We start from the raw sequence: 17,630 nt of genomic DNA on the forward strand, positions 1-17,630 counted from the left end.
CTAGAACCGGCCACGTTGCTCCTGGTCTACCTAGTGGACCGAGCCTGGTGATGTGATTATTATGCTTTAGGGCGCCTTTAAACCAGAGCAGGTGCTCTTGGTATTTTAATGGGATTTCCACCTCCTCGAAAAGAGTGTACGCATCCGGAGGTTCCTCTATTTTATAATAGTGGAATTCTTTTATGACAGCGTTTGCTGCTGGAAAGTTTATCCATGAATAGAATACCTCTGTCTGCCGATATTCATGTGCCTCAATTACGAATATGACTGTACCACCTCTTGGTGTTAGTCCATTTTCTATAAGTTTAAGTGTTATAGTTTTTCTTATGTTGACCGGGATGAGTATTGCGTCCGGGTCAGTCTGCAGGAGACTTGTGTCATCCGCTAGGAGTTGAGCTGCTATTCTAGCTGCCTCCCTTTCTTCTTCGTTGTCTGACATTTTACTGACAGGAAGGTTTTTTGTTGCAGATCAGGTTTGCAAGGAAACAAAGATTAGGTGCACACTATTTTGGAACACTGTATCCTTCAACGTTGAATAAACCAAAAACTATACATAGAAATCTCTTTCTACTAAGTTACGGCGGATTTTTAACCTTTTACCCACTCCAGACGTCTTTGGAGTATTTACAGGAGAAAGGGTCTGTGTGAAAAAGCATGACTGAGTTACTCTAATGTCTTGCGTTAGATTTATCGCCTTACCAAACCGTTGGGCGCCATGTAGTGTAGTTCCTATATTCCCAATAGGCTGTGCGCATTGGTATAATATATTCAGTAGTGTAGACGTAGGACAGAGGTTAACTAGGTCTTTTACTGACTATAGTAGACTTAAGTTTTGTGTGCCAGCTAGCTCAGAGTTCACTAGAAACTTTCTCGAATAGGCGAGGAGGAGTTTAACCTCCCTGGATAGACAAGAAGGGATTTAGTTTCTGACAACCATAGAACATGACAACTTTGCTCTCCCTGATCAAGAGTATATCGCTAGAGTCGTGTGAAAACAAAAGACAGCTATTTTACTCAGTCAATACGTGCATACTTAGTTTCACCAGATTGTAGAGAAAAGAAGAGACGGGCGTTTTTAATAAAAGGTGTTATTTATTGATCAGTCTCTTTTCTCATACAAGAGAAATGAATCGCTACAATTGCAATACTTAGGATTAAGTAGAATGCATATAGTAAAAGCAGGATTATAAAATAATACTGTAAAAGCATTGATATGGTTTCTTAGCCATATGATACTTTAAAATGGATAAAAGATATACATACATATATACATTGACTAATCGTACTCAACTGGTGCTTCTAACTACGCCTACCCCGGTGTACCTGACCTAAGCCTAATACATGGGAGGGAGTAAGTAAGTAGCAGTTTAAGTTAAGTTTGTTTTGCCAAGAATCTGACTCAAGAATTCTCTACTAGGGTTTAGTCAGTTCAGTACCTGGGATTTAGAAGGCTGGAGGACTGGTATCTCTTTCTCAGGACTCGGTATCCCAGTCACCCGCGAAGGTGGGCTGGAAACGCTGGAAGCTGGATTTCTCGGCAAGAGAAAAGACAGCGTCTTCCTCTGCGCGTCAAAGGGGGAGGGGCAGCGTCCGTGGGCTCTCGCATCAGCTGGGCTCTCCGGCAAGTAGTCGCTGCTCCAGGTTCATCACCACCGTGTCTCTACTTAGGGCAGCGTTGGTATATTTATACCTGAGAGGTGCTGGGTTTGACGTAAGGATGGACATAAGACGTCAATAAAGATGTCACTAAGAACTGATCGTTCTTGCAGTGCTTTACAGGAGTTCTCGGACTAAATCAAAACATAGCAGGCGGGGATTTCCCAGGTTGCTCGAGGCTTGGATTTGTTTAAGAACTCTGTGTGCTTTCTAGGGGGCAGGAGGAATAGTGCTTGCTTAATGTGACAGCATGTGCTATGACTAATTTATGAAACGGGTTTCTGTGCCGTTGTAGGAATATTAGTGATTTATAACTGGACAAGGGTCAGAAATAGAAGTATCGATACAGGTCCCTAGATAAACATACTACAAGTGGACCTCTTTGAGTTCGCAATCTGTGACCACTCGGCAAACAGCTGCGCCCAGAAGGGAAGCATTATTCGTCTGTGATCTACACAGCGTCGAATGCAATATAAGTGGATGCTGAGAACGTGTGTGACCTTAAAGGCTGCGAGGCTTAGCAATTGGCAAGGTTTATTAACGTGAATAAATTACAACCAATACACTTGAAGACGGAGGTCAAGGAAGGGAGGACGAGGGGGCAAACAAAGGCAAGAGCGAGGGAGAGGAAATAAGAAACCCCACCCCTCTGAAATAGAACAATATACAATTGCATGAAATAAATAAATACCCGATTGTTTCTAAGAAGTGCCGGTACTGTCCAAGTAAAAGTATCAGAAGGAGAGCTTCTTACATAACCGAGGGCAGGACAAGAGAGGTGGTGGTGGTGGGGGGGGAGACGGACAGAAGAAGAGAGACCGACATACGAGGAGAGAAGGGGGTATCTTGAGGGAGAGAAAAAAGAAGGGACAGAGTGGGGGAAGAATCAGAGGAGCGAGCAAGTTGTATAAATATGAGAGCGAGAAAGAACGAGGGTGAACTATAGAAAGAAAGAGGGCTGACAGACAGATATAGACGGAAAACGAGAGTACGAGTGAAAGGGAGAGAGAGATAATGAGTGAATGGGAGAGAAGGGAAAATATATAGAAAAAGAAAAGAAGACACGGCCGGCCGGCCGGCCGTGAAACTGAAAGCACGGCCGGCCGGCCGTGAAAAAGCCTTTGATGCAGCAGGGGGTAATTAGGGGAGGAGAATGGCTGGGCTGGGGCAGAGCGTAAAGCCTTTGATGCAGCAGGGGGCGGAGCGGGAAGAGCTGCTGGCGGCACCAAGCTGACGATTTGATGCTGTGCACGCGCATTTTAACTAATTGCGCTTGCGCATTGAGTTAAAAGTACACATGCACTGCATCAAATCGCCAGTCTAGGTAAGCTCTGTTTAAGCCCCTATAGTCTCGCTCTGCTCAATGCGCATGCGCATTGACAGGCGAGACCTAAAAAAGTATTTTAAAAATATATATATATATTGGACAGTCTGCCAACAGTCTTTTACCCCCAGAGCCCGGACTAATTTCCTATGGACCTACAATGTTTCTAAAATTTCCTAGATGATCCTGATCTTAATGCATAGCTTTTCTCAAATTCTTTAACTTTAATAAGTTTTGCTCTCCATGCTTGAAAGGAAGGTATCTTGTTACTATGCCAGTTTTGAAGAATTGAGGATCTTGCTACGGAGGCAGATATAAATAGGCATTCTTCTTGCATATTGTTTAATGTTATGTTTGGGGAGCATTCCAAGACTGCAATATATTTATCAATGGAAATAGTATGGTCTATGGTAATTCTAAGATATTTTTCAATTTCTTCCTAGGGGTTCCCAATTTGGGGACAGTCCCAAACAACATGTGGCCAGGTGCCGCCTCCCTCTTTAGCACAGCTAAAGCACCTAGCCTCAATTTGTGGATAAATATTATGCAAAAAGAATGGTGTCCTATAAATTTGCCATTTTGAATAGAATTGCATAGGTTTCAAATTAGCGCCCCTTATTACTGTAGCATTTAGTTTGTTATTCTGTTCCAAGTGATTTTTGGAAGCTGCAGGTTTTCTTTTTTCCACCATTTGTCACGTATTTTTTAGTAGATGGGGAGATATTTATTGTTATTAAACGTTTTCGCCCATGCGCTAACTGACCGTTTTACCGGGGCTTCAAAAGCTCCGATTCACTTCACTTATGCTTGTACTTGTTGTTATAATTCTAGCAACTATATTTTCCAAAAAGTGCCTTATATTAATGAATGACCATAAAAGCGCATCTTTTGAGTGAAGGAGTCCAGTCCGGGTCATTTTTTTCCAGGAGTTGGGATTAACAAAATATCTAACATGCGTGTATCCGTTCTCCTCCCACTTTATACAAATGCCAGTTTCCAGCAGAAATCTCTTCTACCCAGTATAAAGGTGAGACAGCCTTGTTGATCCAATTATCTTGAGGATGCTATAAAATACTAACAGTTGAGTTTTTTGTTTAAAAATCCATTGGAGAGCCTTATGCCGTACTTTCTTAGCGTACTTAACTATTCTCATTGGATCTAAAATGTTATACTCCATTAAGATTTTATTCATAAAAAAATGATCAATCTCCAGGGGGTTCGACTGAGGAAAACATCTGTGACTGTTGTGTGCAAAATGTGCATAATAATACTCTCTTATATTTGGAAGGGACAACCCTCCCTCTTCAATAGGGTCATTTAAAGTACTAAGTGCCAGTCTAGGTTTTTTATTGGTCCATAAAAAGGATGAGAACAAACTGTCTATCTCCTTATGAAAAGACAATTGTATTGCGCACGGAGCAGCTTCAAATAAAAAATTGATAGAGGCAAGATAGACATGAGTATGAGTGCCACACGGCCTAGTATTAATAGTGGGAGTTGTTTCCATCGCGTTAAAAGATGTTTAACTTTTTGTATCAAAGGGCTATCATTCAATTGGAATAAATCCTCTACTTTCTCCGTCACATGGATCCCTAGATATCACTTTGGGCGAGAATTATACACTGACCTAAAATTTGGCAATAGAATATCAGCTGAGCAAATCCATAGCAAAATTTCGGTCTTGGCCTTATTTATTTTATAGCCCCCTACTGCCTGGAATTCTGAGAAAATCCCTAGGATTTCCTCCTGAGTATCCTCTTTGGAGTTTAGAAACAGGACAATATCATCAGCATATAGTTTTATGTTGGTCATCCCTTGTAGGGGGGCAGTATGTGCCATTTTTTGTTTGATCGCTATTGCCAGGTGTTCTATAAACAAGGCGAATAAAATAGGGGATGAGGGACAACCTTGTCTATTACCCCTATTTATTCAACAAATGTCCACATTTATAGAGTTAATTAATCTTTGCGCCTGTGAGTCCTTGTATAAGCTTCTTATTAATTGTATGAACCCTTCTGGGAAGCCAAACTTTTCCAAGAGTGAAAATAGACACTCCCATGATACCAGGGCAAATGCTTTCTCAGGGTCTAAAAACTACACCTGAGCCTCTATCCTATTTTTATTAAAATAATCTAGTGCTTCTATTAAAAATTTTGTGTTGGTAGAGAGCTGTCTCCATGCCACAAATCTGCATTGATCCGCATGTATAAGTGAACTCACAATTCTATTAAGTCTGTTTGTAAGCAACTTTGTAAAAACTTGATAGTTATCATCGAGAAGACTGTTTAGTCGAATTTTAGCTAACTTGTCCCGTTGAATTATTTTGAACCTGTTTCTCTTTTACATGCCATGCTAAAAGCTTCCCTGTATATTCACCCTCTACGTACACTGTCTGAAGATAAGTCATACTTGCTACATCTTCTAATCGATAATAATACGCCTACATTTGTATTTTTGCCTGGAGTAACTCTTATTTTGTATTTAAATTTCTGTCGTTGATACACTCCAGGTTAGCCTGCGCAAGTCTTACCTCAATCTTTAATCTTTCCTCTGTTTTTGCCCTTTGTTGCAGGATTTCTTTCGATGTAATTATGCATCTAAGTGTAGCCTTTGGAGCATAGTCTTTATTGATGGAAAAAAAGACGCTAATCTCATTGGCTATTTCTGTACACCAAGACTCGTTTTCCAGATTAAGTTTATTAAAATACCACCTTCTAGGCACTTTTCCCTCAAGGCCTCCAAAAGCAAATTCTATTTTAATTAAGGCATGGTCAGAAAAGGAATTTGAAAGGTTTTCTTGTTGTATCATCTTACTTAAGAGAAAGATGTCATGTCAAAGATGTGCCATTGTTCTGTAAGAAGAGGGGGGGAGATGTCATGCCGTGATTAAGACACTAGTACCTTGCAGGACCTGATTACCTTTGGACACTAAACATCACTTCCTGTCCCAGCAACATAAAGGGAAGTGTGGGGAGGGATCAAGGTAGGGGACATTCAACGTTTGGCATCACAGCGACAAAATGGGTGGAGGTAAGCACCCACAGTAGCAGAGAACTGGGTTTTCTTCATCAAAACACAAGAGACATGGGCTCTTAACTAAATTGAACTAGATGGGTACTCTGCATACTCTGTACAAGCCATTAAAGGAGGCAAAGGCAGACTAACTACCCGAGTCCCTTTGAACCTCCATGCATCAGTGCAGGAAAGTACTAAGATCCATAATAACAACATTCAACTCATGGGATTTAAACCTATACAATATCTATCTCCCACCTGGGAATCTGAACACATTTTTGACAACTCTAAACATATTAGGCAATTGTTTAAATATCGGCCGATATGGCGTTTCAGATCATTCATCTAATAAAAGTAATGGCGTGCCCCTATATCATACTGTGTGTGGATACTTTACTACAAACTGGATGTGGACCTAGATGTGCGTAAGGTGGAAGTTAGGGGATGCCTACCCAAATTTTGAATAAACTCTCTAGAGTCCACATGACGAGGTGGGAAATGTAATGTCTTCTTGATATCTAACAACTTTAGTTTCTTCGCGGTGCTACATCCTCTTGACTCCTCAGAACAGCCTACCTTTAGACCGAGCAACTGAAAGATCCTAATCAATTACATTTTCATCTACTCCTCTGGTTGCTGCCATGAGAGTTACAAGAAGGCAACTCAATAATAGCCATTTTTTAAATCTTTCTTTTCCCATAAGTTCGACAGAAAAGTATCAGGTCTAAAGGACTCTGAAAATTTGTTCGTAAAACCAAATAGGAAAAATATTTCCTGGAACACTGCTTTCCCAAAAAATCTTTGTGGACAAGCAGCACGTAACTAAAGATCACAAGCATTTAAGAAATGACTAGACCTAAAGGAGACTCCAAATTTAGAAGTCATTCAGAAACTAGAATTATTGTAACTTTTAACATGCACTACGGGCAAATACTTGCCCAAAGTTAATACTGGATATGTGATCTTCCCCACGAAAGTTAAAATTGAATGGTTTGATTTTGAATATGCGAAACTAAAGCAGGCCCTAGCAACTGCACTAAAAAATAGACACAGCTCAAAAAAATCGGGAAGCACTTTTAAAATCACTGAGGCAGGAATACAAACATCTTGTCAAATACAAGAAAAGGTATCTTGATATATAAGCTTGGGTGATACTTGTACCGACAATAAAAAATAACAGTTGAGGTAGGGAGGGTCCAGCACGAAATCTGGAAACCGCGATCACCCCTACTGCATAGGTTAGGTACTTTGCAGCGATGTACGAAATCACACACCCAGTAGTCTACTGTGACTCAAGGCCCCTATGTCTAAACCTTACCGAGAGAGTTGCTCACCCTCCAAGATTGGGAGTCATGTTGGCGCCCATAGAAAAATCCAGCAAAATCCCACTTTGAGTTTACAGCAGTGGAAACCCAAGTGGCCATCTTTAGCCAAAAGCAGAAGAAATATCTTGGTCCAGATAGAATGCCATGTGATGTCTACAGTGATGATTTTCCAAAATGGTGCTCAATGAGGCCTGGGATACCAAGGCAGATACTGTATCGAGAAAAACTGCAATTATTATTCCCCACCACAAAAAAGGTTTCTTGAAATGATCCTACAAATTATCAACAAGTTTCTTTATTAGGTGGAGCCAACAAGATTCATAGGAAACTATTACTCACCTGACTGGAAGCTTAGGCTGAAGAGAATAGGATTCCATGGATTTTACAAGCTAGCTTTAGAAAAGCCCATGGCACAGTCGACCAAGCGATGAGACTGCAAAATACGTGCATGCATAAAGAACACAACCTTGGTCATGACTTTCATGAAGCTGAAAACTGATTTCGACTCAATCGACAGAGCCATCCTATGACAGACTTTGCAGGACCTTGGCTTACTAGATGAGTTGGTGACTGCTTTAAAACAACTGCATCATGGTAAAAGATATGCACTCAGACATGGCGCCAAAGGGGAAACCAAGTTCTGTTATTTGCCGATGACACTGCCCTTTTGTCCTGCACTGAGTTATCAATGCACAAGCTGCTTAAAAGATTTGAGAATTATTGTAAATAGAAGGAATTTTTACAATTCATACATTGAAAACAAACTTCTTGATCCTAAATCCATTGTGAAACCTGAAGAACACATACAAAATCGATGGCAAGGCTCGAAGCAAAGTCGATCATTACAACTATCTAGTCGGCAGGTTCGACTAGAAGATGTTGTGACTAAGCTGTTAATAAAAATCAAAGTAACCTTGAGCCAGTAAGACAATTTGGTCCTAAGATTTTCCCATAAATGCGGCACAGACTAATTGGACCTGCCTTACAAGTCTATCAAATTAATGTTGTGGCCGCAAGTTCATATGGGGCAGTATTCTGGGGGTGCAAAAGACACCTGGCCTAAGGAAGGCTGAAAACAGATTTGTATGTAGCCTACTTTGTCTACAACCTGGGACTCCATGACAGAGCTCAGGATGGACTTGGGCTTAAAGACTATCGAGACCATCCTAGCAGTTGAACCACTCCATTACTGGGTACAACTTTGGACAAACTCAGAGAAACCCATGTGCGAAATTTGGACGACCAGTAGTTTGAAAAACTTGCTCTGGTTCAGCCACATCGCAAGTATGCTATCAGATTTAGGCTGTGCTGAATTCGGAACTAATCCCAAGATAATGACCCCCTCAAGCATGCAACTAATCAAGGGTAAATATTGGACATGCATGAAAGAAACGCAGGGGGTGAACTAATGTATCACTTACTGGATATTAAACCTATTACCCCGTTTTATCAGTATATGGACTGGCTACTTCCAAAACTGAAAAGGTTGCTGCATGTAAGGTTTAGACTAGGTGCATTGCCGGTCAACACCTTTACTAGAAATTGGACCAAGAAAGCTGTGGGCTCAGCCACCTGTAAGTGACTCAGATATAGTTTTCATCCCGGTGGCTTCTTATATTTATGCCGCCTGGAAAGTTACCAGAATTAACTCTCTGGATGAGCATCCTCCTAAATGAACCCGAGGACCCTCGTTCAGTATTGATTACCCCTATGGTAAAATTATGGAGAATCACCTCTCTTGATGAGCACCATCCGATATAAACCTGGGGCCTCCTATTTTAGGTCACATGAGTTCTATATTGCTCTAGGGGCATACCACAGGCCCCCGCAGCCCAAGCAGTACATGGGGGCCCCCAAGCTCCAGGGGGCCCCCTCAGCACAGTGCTCGAGTCAGGAGTCGGGCCGGACGCAATATAGAGAGTTTACCAGTTCAGCGGCATGTTAACTCTCTGAACTGATAGCGCCGTTTTCTATTTAGATGGTGTTTGGATCACCGTTGTCCTCTTTCAAATTGCCTGACTTAAGCAGCTGTAGCTGCGCGCGCCGTGGCAGAACCGTTAATAGACGTCACAGGAGGGGCCCAATGGCTACTCCTGAGACAGGCACGAGCGTGCGCACTCTGCGCAGGTTGGATATTAACGCCTTCCACGCTCATGACGAGCTCAGCTCGTCATGTAACGCGGCTTTTAAAAAAACGCAGCGCACAGCAGGAAAACCGCCACTTTTACATCAGTGTTAAATTAAAGTTTTTGCCAGTTAGTACTACAACACAACACAACAAGGTTCAACGCAATGGCTAGGTTGTGGGAGGTTGTGGGAGTATGGCTGTGGTTCTATAGCGCTCCTCAACTCCTGTGGAACTGCTATCACAGCAGCGGACAGACAGGACATCGTCCCTTCGTCCCCACTGAATCCCAAATTCACTACGGAGCAATTGAAGCTCAAAGGGCCTTCGGTGGTATCGCTATTAACATACATGAAATGTGGATGTAGGACCCCCGTTCCTTCCGATCGCTAGAACCCCATCGGACTCGTGGTCAAACGCCACGCTGATGCAGCGTCCTTATTAATTCAAACCTGTATCCAAACCTAGACTGTCAACTCGCAGCAAAGCCAAAACCCCTGAACTGGGCCGGCAACCAGCCGCACTGACACCACCCTTGCTCCCACCAAGAGTTGAGGAGCGCTATAGAACCACTTATCTACGAGCGGTCGTATTGTAAATACAAACAGGCAAATGTTGTCCTGATGATGATCCCATGTGATTAGAGCTAAAAGGGATCGAAACGTCGACTATAATTAGTACTCCCACAACCTAGCCATTGCGTTGAACCTTGTTGTGTTGTAGTACTAACTGGCAAAAACTTTAATTTAACACTGATGTAAAAGTGGCCAGTATTGCTCTTCTTTGCCTGTGTAAACCTTTTCCATGTGTTGTTTATCCTTCTTGAGTAAGGTACAGGACTGTGCCTTAAAACTATTCACATATTTGATTCTGATTTTGGTTGAAATAAATACCCTGTCCGGCTGGACAGAGGATGAATATAGCTTCCTATTATGGCCTATATTTTATTGACTTTCAGTGTATTAACTAATAGACTTTCATAATGTACTACAGTGCATATGCCACTATCATTTAAAAAAAAAAAAAAATTGCAAGTTATTTTATGTGTAGTTACCTGGCGGTAAAGCTTTCATAATACTTTGACTTTTTTAGCCACACCATTTGTACAACTAATATTCTGAACTCACATATTTAAAAGTGCACGCATATGTGATAATGAAGAAAATTGAGTTTTGGAATAATAAAATATTTGCCTATGATCACACCATTTAAGTGAGGTAGGCGTGATTTACCAATGTTTTCTGGTTTCGCTTTGTACAAATCGGCCACTAAATGAGTATCTATTTGTCATTCATTATGTTAAGGCTTTGTTTTTCAACCTCTTTTTGCAGTTTTTATATACTGCAAACTCGACCCGAAGTAATAGAGCCCTTTATGAGCACCAGTTACATTACACAAGGTCACATTTATTTTTCATAGACACATGTGAAATTAACTGATATGCCAGAAATGCAGACAATTCAAGTAAGAATTAAACCTGGTTCCCCAGTTCCTAAATAGGCCGCTCTGGCCGTAACATCACATCCTGGGTGCAGAAAGGGTGGCAGGCTGAAGCCAGTATTGGTACTCTGGGCCTGATTCCGACAGGGCCTCCGCACTGTATGGGGCTTTGGAGCTCGACTGTGGAAATGTAAGGCTCATCGAAGGTTCACAATTAAACATCTCTTATAGTTTTGTGGAGATTGTAAATTTAAAAAATCTGTGAAGGCCCAGAGTTTTTTAATACATGTTGCTGCTACACTCAGGCCTTTCCTAAACTCTCACCCAGGCGCATATGCTCAGTGTGCAACGCCTGCGCATTTCAGAAAGAAATTGCCTGGACTTCAGCCATGAAAATTCAGGAGTCACAGCCTCACAGGTATTCCTCCTGTCCTATTTCCCATTGCCTTTCACCCTCAATCTCTGCCATGGTAAACCTCCTCCTCCCATCTGCCAAACCACTCGCTGTGTTACAAATCGCTCCTGGACTGAAGTGATTTGGGAGGCAGTGCTCCGTAAAGCATTTCACACTAAAGCTGAAAATCCCTGCAATGGCACATTTTTTCTAGTTCTGATACTTGTGCTTGTGTTTTAGGTGGTGTCATGTAACACTTAATGATTTCGTTCCAAGGGCATGCTTGTGTAACACTACTAACACATTGGCTTCATTTTGAATTAGGTGTCACCAGAACTCCCAGTGTTCCTTGCTTTTCTAGTAGGGTAATTTAGTGGGTTAAAGTGTCAGTAGAATACTGCATTAAACCTAAAGGCTATGGTCTGAATACCTTCAGGACAGACTTAGACCTTCATCCTCCCATGAGTGATAAAATGAGTGTACTGTGTGTGTAAAGGTAACAAATGTTGCAGTCCAATTGCATTTGGCATAAAGAGCTACATGTCACACAATGGTCTATGAGAGTGGACTCCTCCACCATGGTGATCCATGTGCAGCAAATGTGAGGTTTGCATCCAAAGCTTCATGCTGTCTGCCTTCTTTACAGCTATGAAACCAACCACTACATGTGGCAAAGTCAGGACCAGGACACTAGACAAGACATGTGTACATGGCAGTCAACAGCACTACACTGTTTCATATAGCTTAGTTAAATAAATGGATGAGGTGGAGCTGACGCAAACCTCTACTGTGCAGTCTCATCCAAACATGACCAAAACTGGAAAGGCACATTTTGAAGTCAAGGCACATTGTGGGCATTTTTATTATGATCACTTTGTTAAGAACAAATTAACAACCATGTCAGGTCAGTTCTTGACCATTGTTCATGCTTCTTCACACCAACCACCCTACACTCTTTCATCTTTGAATTATATCTACTTTCTTCTCCAGCCACCCTCAACGTTTGACTACATGCATGCCTTTTGTTCAATCTAAAAACCAGTCTTCCTTGAATATTCTCAAAACGTTTTGTCTTTGATCCTGCATCCACACATCTGCTTTTTTCCCACTCTGAATCCCAGTCCTCCTTCCCATCCAGCATCCAATGTATTTGTGAAATCTCTCCTCCATTTTCTATTTAACTATTTTCCTTCCATGTTTTTGTCTTCCTATCTCCCATGACCTCCTCAACTCGCCACTAACACCCTTAAACAGTAAATCCTCATTACTTTTTGTCCTCCACCTTTTTTAACTCCAATTTTTCATATGTTTCATATTTGTATTTATTTGGAAATACGGTACTTTTTGATTGGATTTACCAATAATGAAATTGCTGTCAGGTAATCCCAGTGCGCATACGTGAATTTGTGTAATTTCTGTTGCTCTCAACATTGGGTTTTCACTAAGTATATTAACACAAATAAGGTTCTTAGGCTGCCGTCACAGGTATGATTATCTCCCCCAACCAAGCCTATCATCTATCAGTCTAAAATTAACATCAAAAACATGGTTAACTATTCTTGCAGACACAGTAACATATGCCCTTTAACACTGCCTGCTTCACCCTAACTGATTGTTTATGAGTAAACTATTTTATAGGTAACTGACTTAGTCACAACCTTGCATGCACCCGTCATGCTCCGTACCTAAACACATAGTTAAAAGACATTGTAATTTACAACGCCAATAGCTCTAACTCTCGTAAATGCGAGACCTATTGCATTGCAAATGCTTGTTGATTTTAACTTCAGCTTTCACAAATCCACATGTAAAGCAAGCTAAGCGGAAGTTATGGAATCCAATTGTAACATTAGGTCAATGGAAAATTTTAGGTACACATTTTTCTACCTGTAAAGTTACTGTAAATTTTCAAGCCAGCTTGGTGCTTTATGAAGGTGCTTTAGATTTTTCTGGTATGAATCAATTGGGCCTTGGGCACGAGTGACAAGACAAGATCAGAGAGAGTGCCTGCTTTAGCACTGATGGCACCTGGGGCAATATTGTTTGTTGGCACCCTCGCCTCCCATGATCCACCCCCAAAAAAAAAACACAGATTCCCCCCCACAACCACAATGACACTCCAATGTTGCCCCTTATCTCTCCATAGCCCTTCTCTCATGCAATTCTGTTTTATACTTCTGTGTGTAGTGGGTACACTGTAGTTGTAGGGTAGGCTAAGGCGACTGCTAAGGCATTATATATTTCAAAGTGAAGTAAAAGGTGAAGACTGATGGTACATTAACGTATCCATATCCTGCTGTCACAATCATTACAATACCCAGACTCTAAAAGCCCACAACAATGGTTTCAATGCTTAGATGTTCAAGTTGTTGCATCAGTTGTGTACACTTTTATATTTCTAGTCTGGATGTGCGACTCCTGCTGTGGTCTTTTGAATGATTAACTAAATGAGTCCACAATATGCATATCTTCTCTTATTCCACCCCTCCCCCCCATGGCATGGGATTTGCCAGGTAGAATATCATATCACCATCATCACCAGGCAGGCAATACGTTAATCCTAAAATTTCTTCTTGAATGCTGCTAGTTTGTCACTTGTTTAGTTGGTTGTTTGTTAAATAAAAAAATCTGGGAGTTACTCAACATTGTATCTCGAAGTCTGTTATGAAGCGCTCTGGTTATACTGAATAAGCAGCTACCTATGTTATTATATGATATCTCTACACTAATGTAATAACTGCACTTCCACAATTGCTTTATTAACCTTCTTGCTTTCTCAAATTTGCTTGAAAATGCACCATTTGCCCACTCTTTTTTCAAACTTTTCTACCTCCCGGATCCTTCTTAGGTTGTCGGACGCGCTCACTCACCACGGTGCATTACAAAACAAACTTTACGCTTCACCACTTTCAAATGTCACCAGCTGCCACTGTGGAGGGGGGCCCCTCTAACGTACCTTGCAGGGGGGCCCCCTCAAGTTTCCTTACGCCACTGTATTGCTCTCTTATCTAGCACGCCACTTTTAGCAAAGTGATTCGAACAAGCAGACCAGGCATTGAAGAGCTCACCATATTTAGCTGAGAAGGGATAATATTTATAATACTTTTTAGAATTTGATAATTTGCACTTTTATCAGCTTATTTTATTACTTCATTAGTAGATGAGATAGGAGGAATTTGCCAAATTAACTGAGTAACCGCTAAAGGTCATCACATAAATTCCGAATTTGAACATAACATCATTAAGCTGAGGTTCAGATAACATGAACGAAGGGGTTCTTTCCCCTAAAATTAAACTGCATCAAGTCTTATAAGTATTTTTAACATGTTAAAGAAGATTACCATAATATCTTATCTGTCTGCTTATGGATTGCATATTTGCACATGGAAGAGATGCAACTCTCTTCCCTTTTTAAATATCCTTCATTTCAATTCTGTGTTAGTTTAATATTTTGGTTAGTGCTGCTGGCCAACTGATATCAAAGTTACATGTTAATTGCGATTTGTAGAGCGCTTTATACCGGCAGGTCTGAAAGCACTGAGAGAGAGTAGCCTTAGGCCACACGAGTGAATGTTAACGCCTAATCAGTGTGCGTTATGCCCAGGCCTCAGTGAAGAGGAGGGTCTTCATTTTCTTCCTGAAAGGGAGAAGGGATTTTTCGAACCGGAGGTGGCCCGGCAACTTATTCCAAAGTTTCAGGATGAGGACAGAGAAGGCTCGCCTTCCTGTTGTCGTGTGGTTAAACCGTGGGCAGGCTAGCTGGCCTCCCACGGATGGCCATAGGGTGCGGCCGGGGACGTATTTCCCCATTCGCGCTTTGATGTATCTTGGGGCCTGTCCATACAGGGCCTTGTGGGCCAAATAAAGGCCCTTGAATCTAGCCCTCTGCTTGACGGGGAGCCAGTGAGGTTTTTGCAGCAGGGGAGTGGCCATTGTGCGTCTGGGGAGCTGGAAGATCAGCCTGGCTGCATCATTCATCACAACCTGCAGTTTGCCTAGCAACTTTTCCAGTAGCCCAATGTAAACCGCACTGCCATAATCTAGTCACAACATGATCAATACGGTCAACACCATACACATGGTGAAAAATGAAAGGAGGAGTGATAGTTTCCTTAACTGCCTCAGCAGGCCCACGCAGGTCCTGATCATGAGGGACACTTGGTTGGTCTGTGAGAGATTGGCATTGCAAGCCAATAGCTCTGCTGAGACAGCAATAATTTAGACAGCTGAATGACCGTGCATGTACCACAAGATGATTTCAGCCCTGAATGATTTGATAAAACACATACGGTCGGCTGAAAATGTTTCGTCAACGTATGCATTATTGCAAGGTCTGCAATTATTTGTCTGCATAAGAACTTCCTAGTGCACAAGACCTGCCTATTTATGTGAGGAAAATATAGAACTAATTTCCATCTAATGCTTTTTACGTTACCTCTGTGCTAGCCCAATTCTGGTTAGTGTTGCTGTGTATCAGATATAAGCTCTAAAATGCCAAAGTAAGCAGCTAGCATGTTGGTAAATTAAATATTGTAGACCGTCAAATGATTTAGTACGTACACGTTGACTTGATAAATGTATAAGCTTGATTGTCATTTAAAATGTTGTGTTATGTTTGATTGCATGGCTTACATTTGTAAATCTGAAACAATTAAGTATTGGTAGCAGAGAACATGTAAAAGCAAGGGCAAGTATAATAAAGCTTAACTTATTATTGTAATGTTGTCCGTGTGATCTCTTACCCTGCATTCCGGTCACTACATCTAACTTACCTTTTACTGCCACTAATTCTTCTGCATGCATTAATGCTCACACTTAACTACTGTTAATTAGAATTTGCGCACCAGCGTGGCGTCTTCCAGCCACTTTGTAGCGCCTCGGACTAAATTGACAATACATAATTTTATAGTCATACGGCGTATTGAGCTGGCAAACAGAGAAATCATGCCATGACATTGTATCATCTGATACAAAGAGCGCGTTAGGAGATGGAATTTTGATGACAAAAACCATCATAGCTTTACTCTCGGTCTCTCCCCTCGGCCAATGTCACCAATCACCATACTTGGGAAATGTATACTCTGAAATATCGTGCACTATAATGTTACGGTCTCACCCCATCCCTCAACAAATACTAATTTTACCATCGTCAGATGTACACAACACACTAAAGAACAGGGTGGGGTCAAAGTGTTATCAGAAATAGAGCGCCCTAGGGTAGAAAAGAACACCCTTTCAACCCAATGTCAATAATCCTGCTCCAAATAGCATAGAGTATCCCTCCCGCCGATTGGCTCAGTCACCCGCCCGTCAAGTTTAGCTCTCCGTCCTCACCCGAAAGCCCCGCGGCCCACTACCCGGATCCGCTCGTACTTCTCCATTTCTAGGAACAAACTTCCATCGTCTCCTTGGTAACCCTTCCGGGCTACAGATTGCAGTCATAGACACAAAAGACAGACTCACATGAACCGTGGAGCGAGGTGCCGTGGTCAGAGAAGAAAGACTTTCTTTAGAGTAGTGTACGAATGGCGTTTTTATTTATTTATTTAATGCGATTTTATTTAGCGCGAACATTACCCGAAGGTGACACGGTCATGTAGACAGACACGTGCACTAACCTGGAAACGATCGAAAAAACGTCAGCAGGGATCCTGTTTAGTCTATATATGAATGTAACTCAAGGAATAGCACCAATAATCTGAGAAAAAACAACAAGCATTGACGAAGGCAAAAGGACTGATTTTTATTATAATCATTACCGGAGATAGCTTTGATATTTTTTTTTAATCTTACATGCGTTCGTTAAGTTTGGTCGAATCAAATGTCATTAACATTTTGCTTTCTCGTATACAGCACAGGAATATGTCAGCCTACGTCAACCTATGCTGTCTTCACCGTGAGGGACAGTACTTGAATTGTGCCCATTTTCCTGAAAAGTAGCCAAATTCGACTTCAGAGCAACATAGCTACCATGTTTCAAACTGCATATGTGTAACGTTTTCCTGAATTCGGTGAAGCTATGAGTGACATTCAACTGCAAAATGTGTGACACTTTCTGGTGAGTAAAACCACGTAGTGAGCTGCAAAAGGTAAATATTAGAAATGACAAACTTAGGTGATGAGAAGCTCTAAAAATGTCTTGAAATTGCTGCAAACCCACTGAAATGGAAAATTAATACTTGCTTTATAAGGAACACTAAAACTCTGCACATTTTGCGGCAGCCTTTCTTATACTGTGTGTAATACAATTTATAAACAATGTGCATATTTATATTGCTCCTCTATGGTTAAAAACAAAACATATGCACTGATGCTTCATTCATGCAATTACAACATAAATACAATTGGTTC

General features: G+C 41.4%; 1 protein-coding gene across 3 annotated transcripts in view; it reads right to left on the minus strand.

Moving 5' to 3' along the window:
- The window catches only part of NEK8 (NIMA related kinase 8), a 299,189-nt gene extending 282,462 nt beyond the window's left edge, over nt 1–16,727 (minus strand). For 2 of the 3 annotated variants that reach the window (XM_078680095.1, XM_078680093.1), the window contains exon 1: nt 16,614–16,699. In XM_078680095.1, the coding sequence (XP_078536221.1) occupies nt 16,614–16,660 (47 nt within the window). In that variant the 5' untranslated portion in view covers nt 16,661–16,699. Of the gene's footprint in view, nt 1–16,613 lie in introns of all 3 variants that reach the window. The other variant, XM_078680094.1, reaches the window with a different exon arrangement.
- Between the last annotated feature and the right edge of the window lie 903 nt (nt 16,728–17,630).

This window comes from Lissotriton helveticus, chromosome 3_1, assembly GCF_964261635.1.
Source record: "Lissotriton helveticus chromosome 3_1, aLisHel1.1, whole genome shotgun sequence".
In the NCBI taxonomy this organism is placed as follows: domain Eukaryota; kingdom Metazoa; phylum Chordata; class Amphibia; order Caudata; family Salamandridae; genus Lissotriton; species Lissotriton helveticus.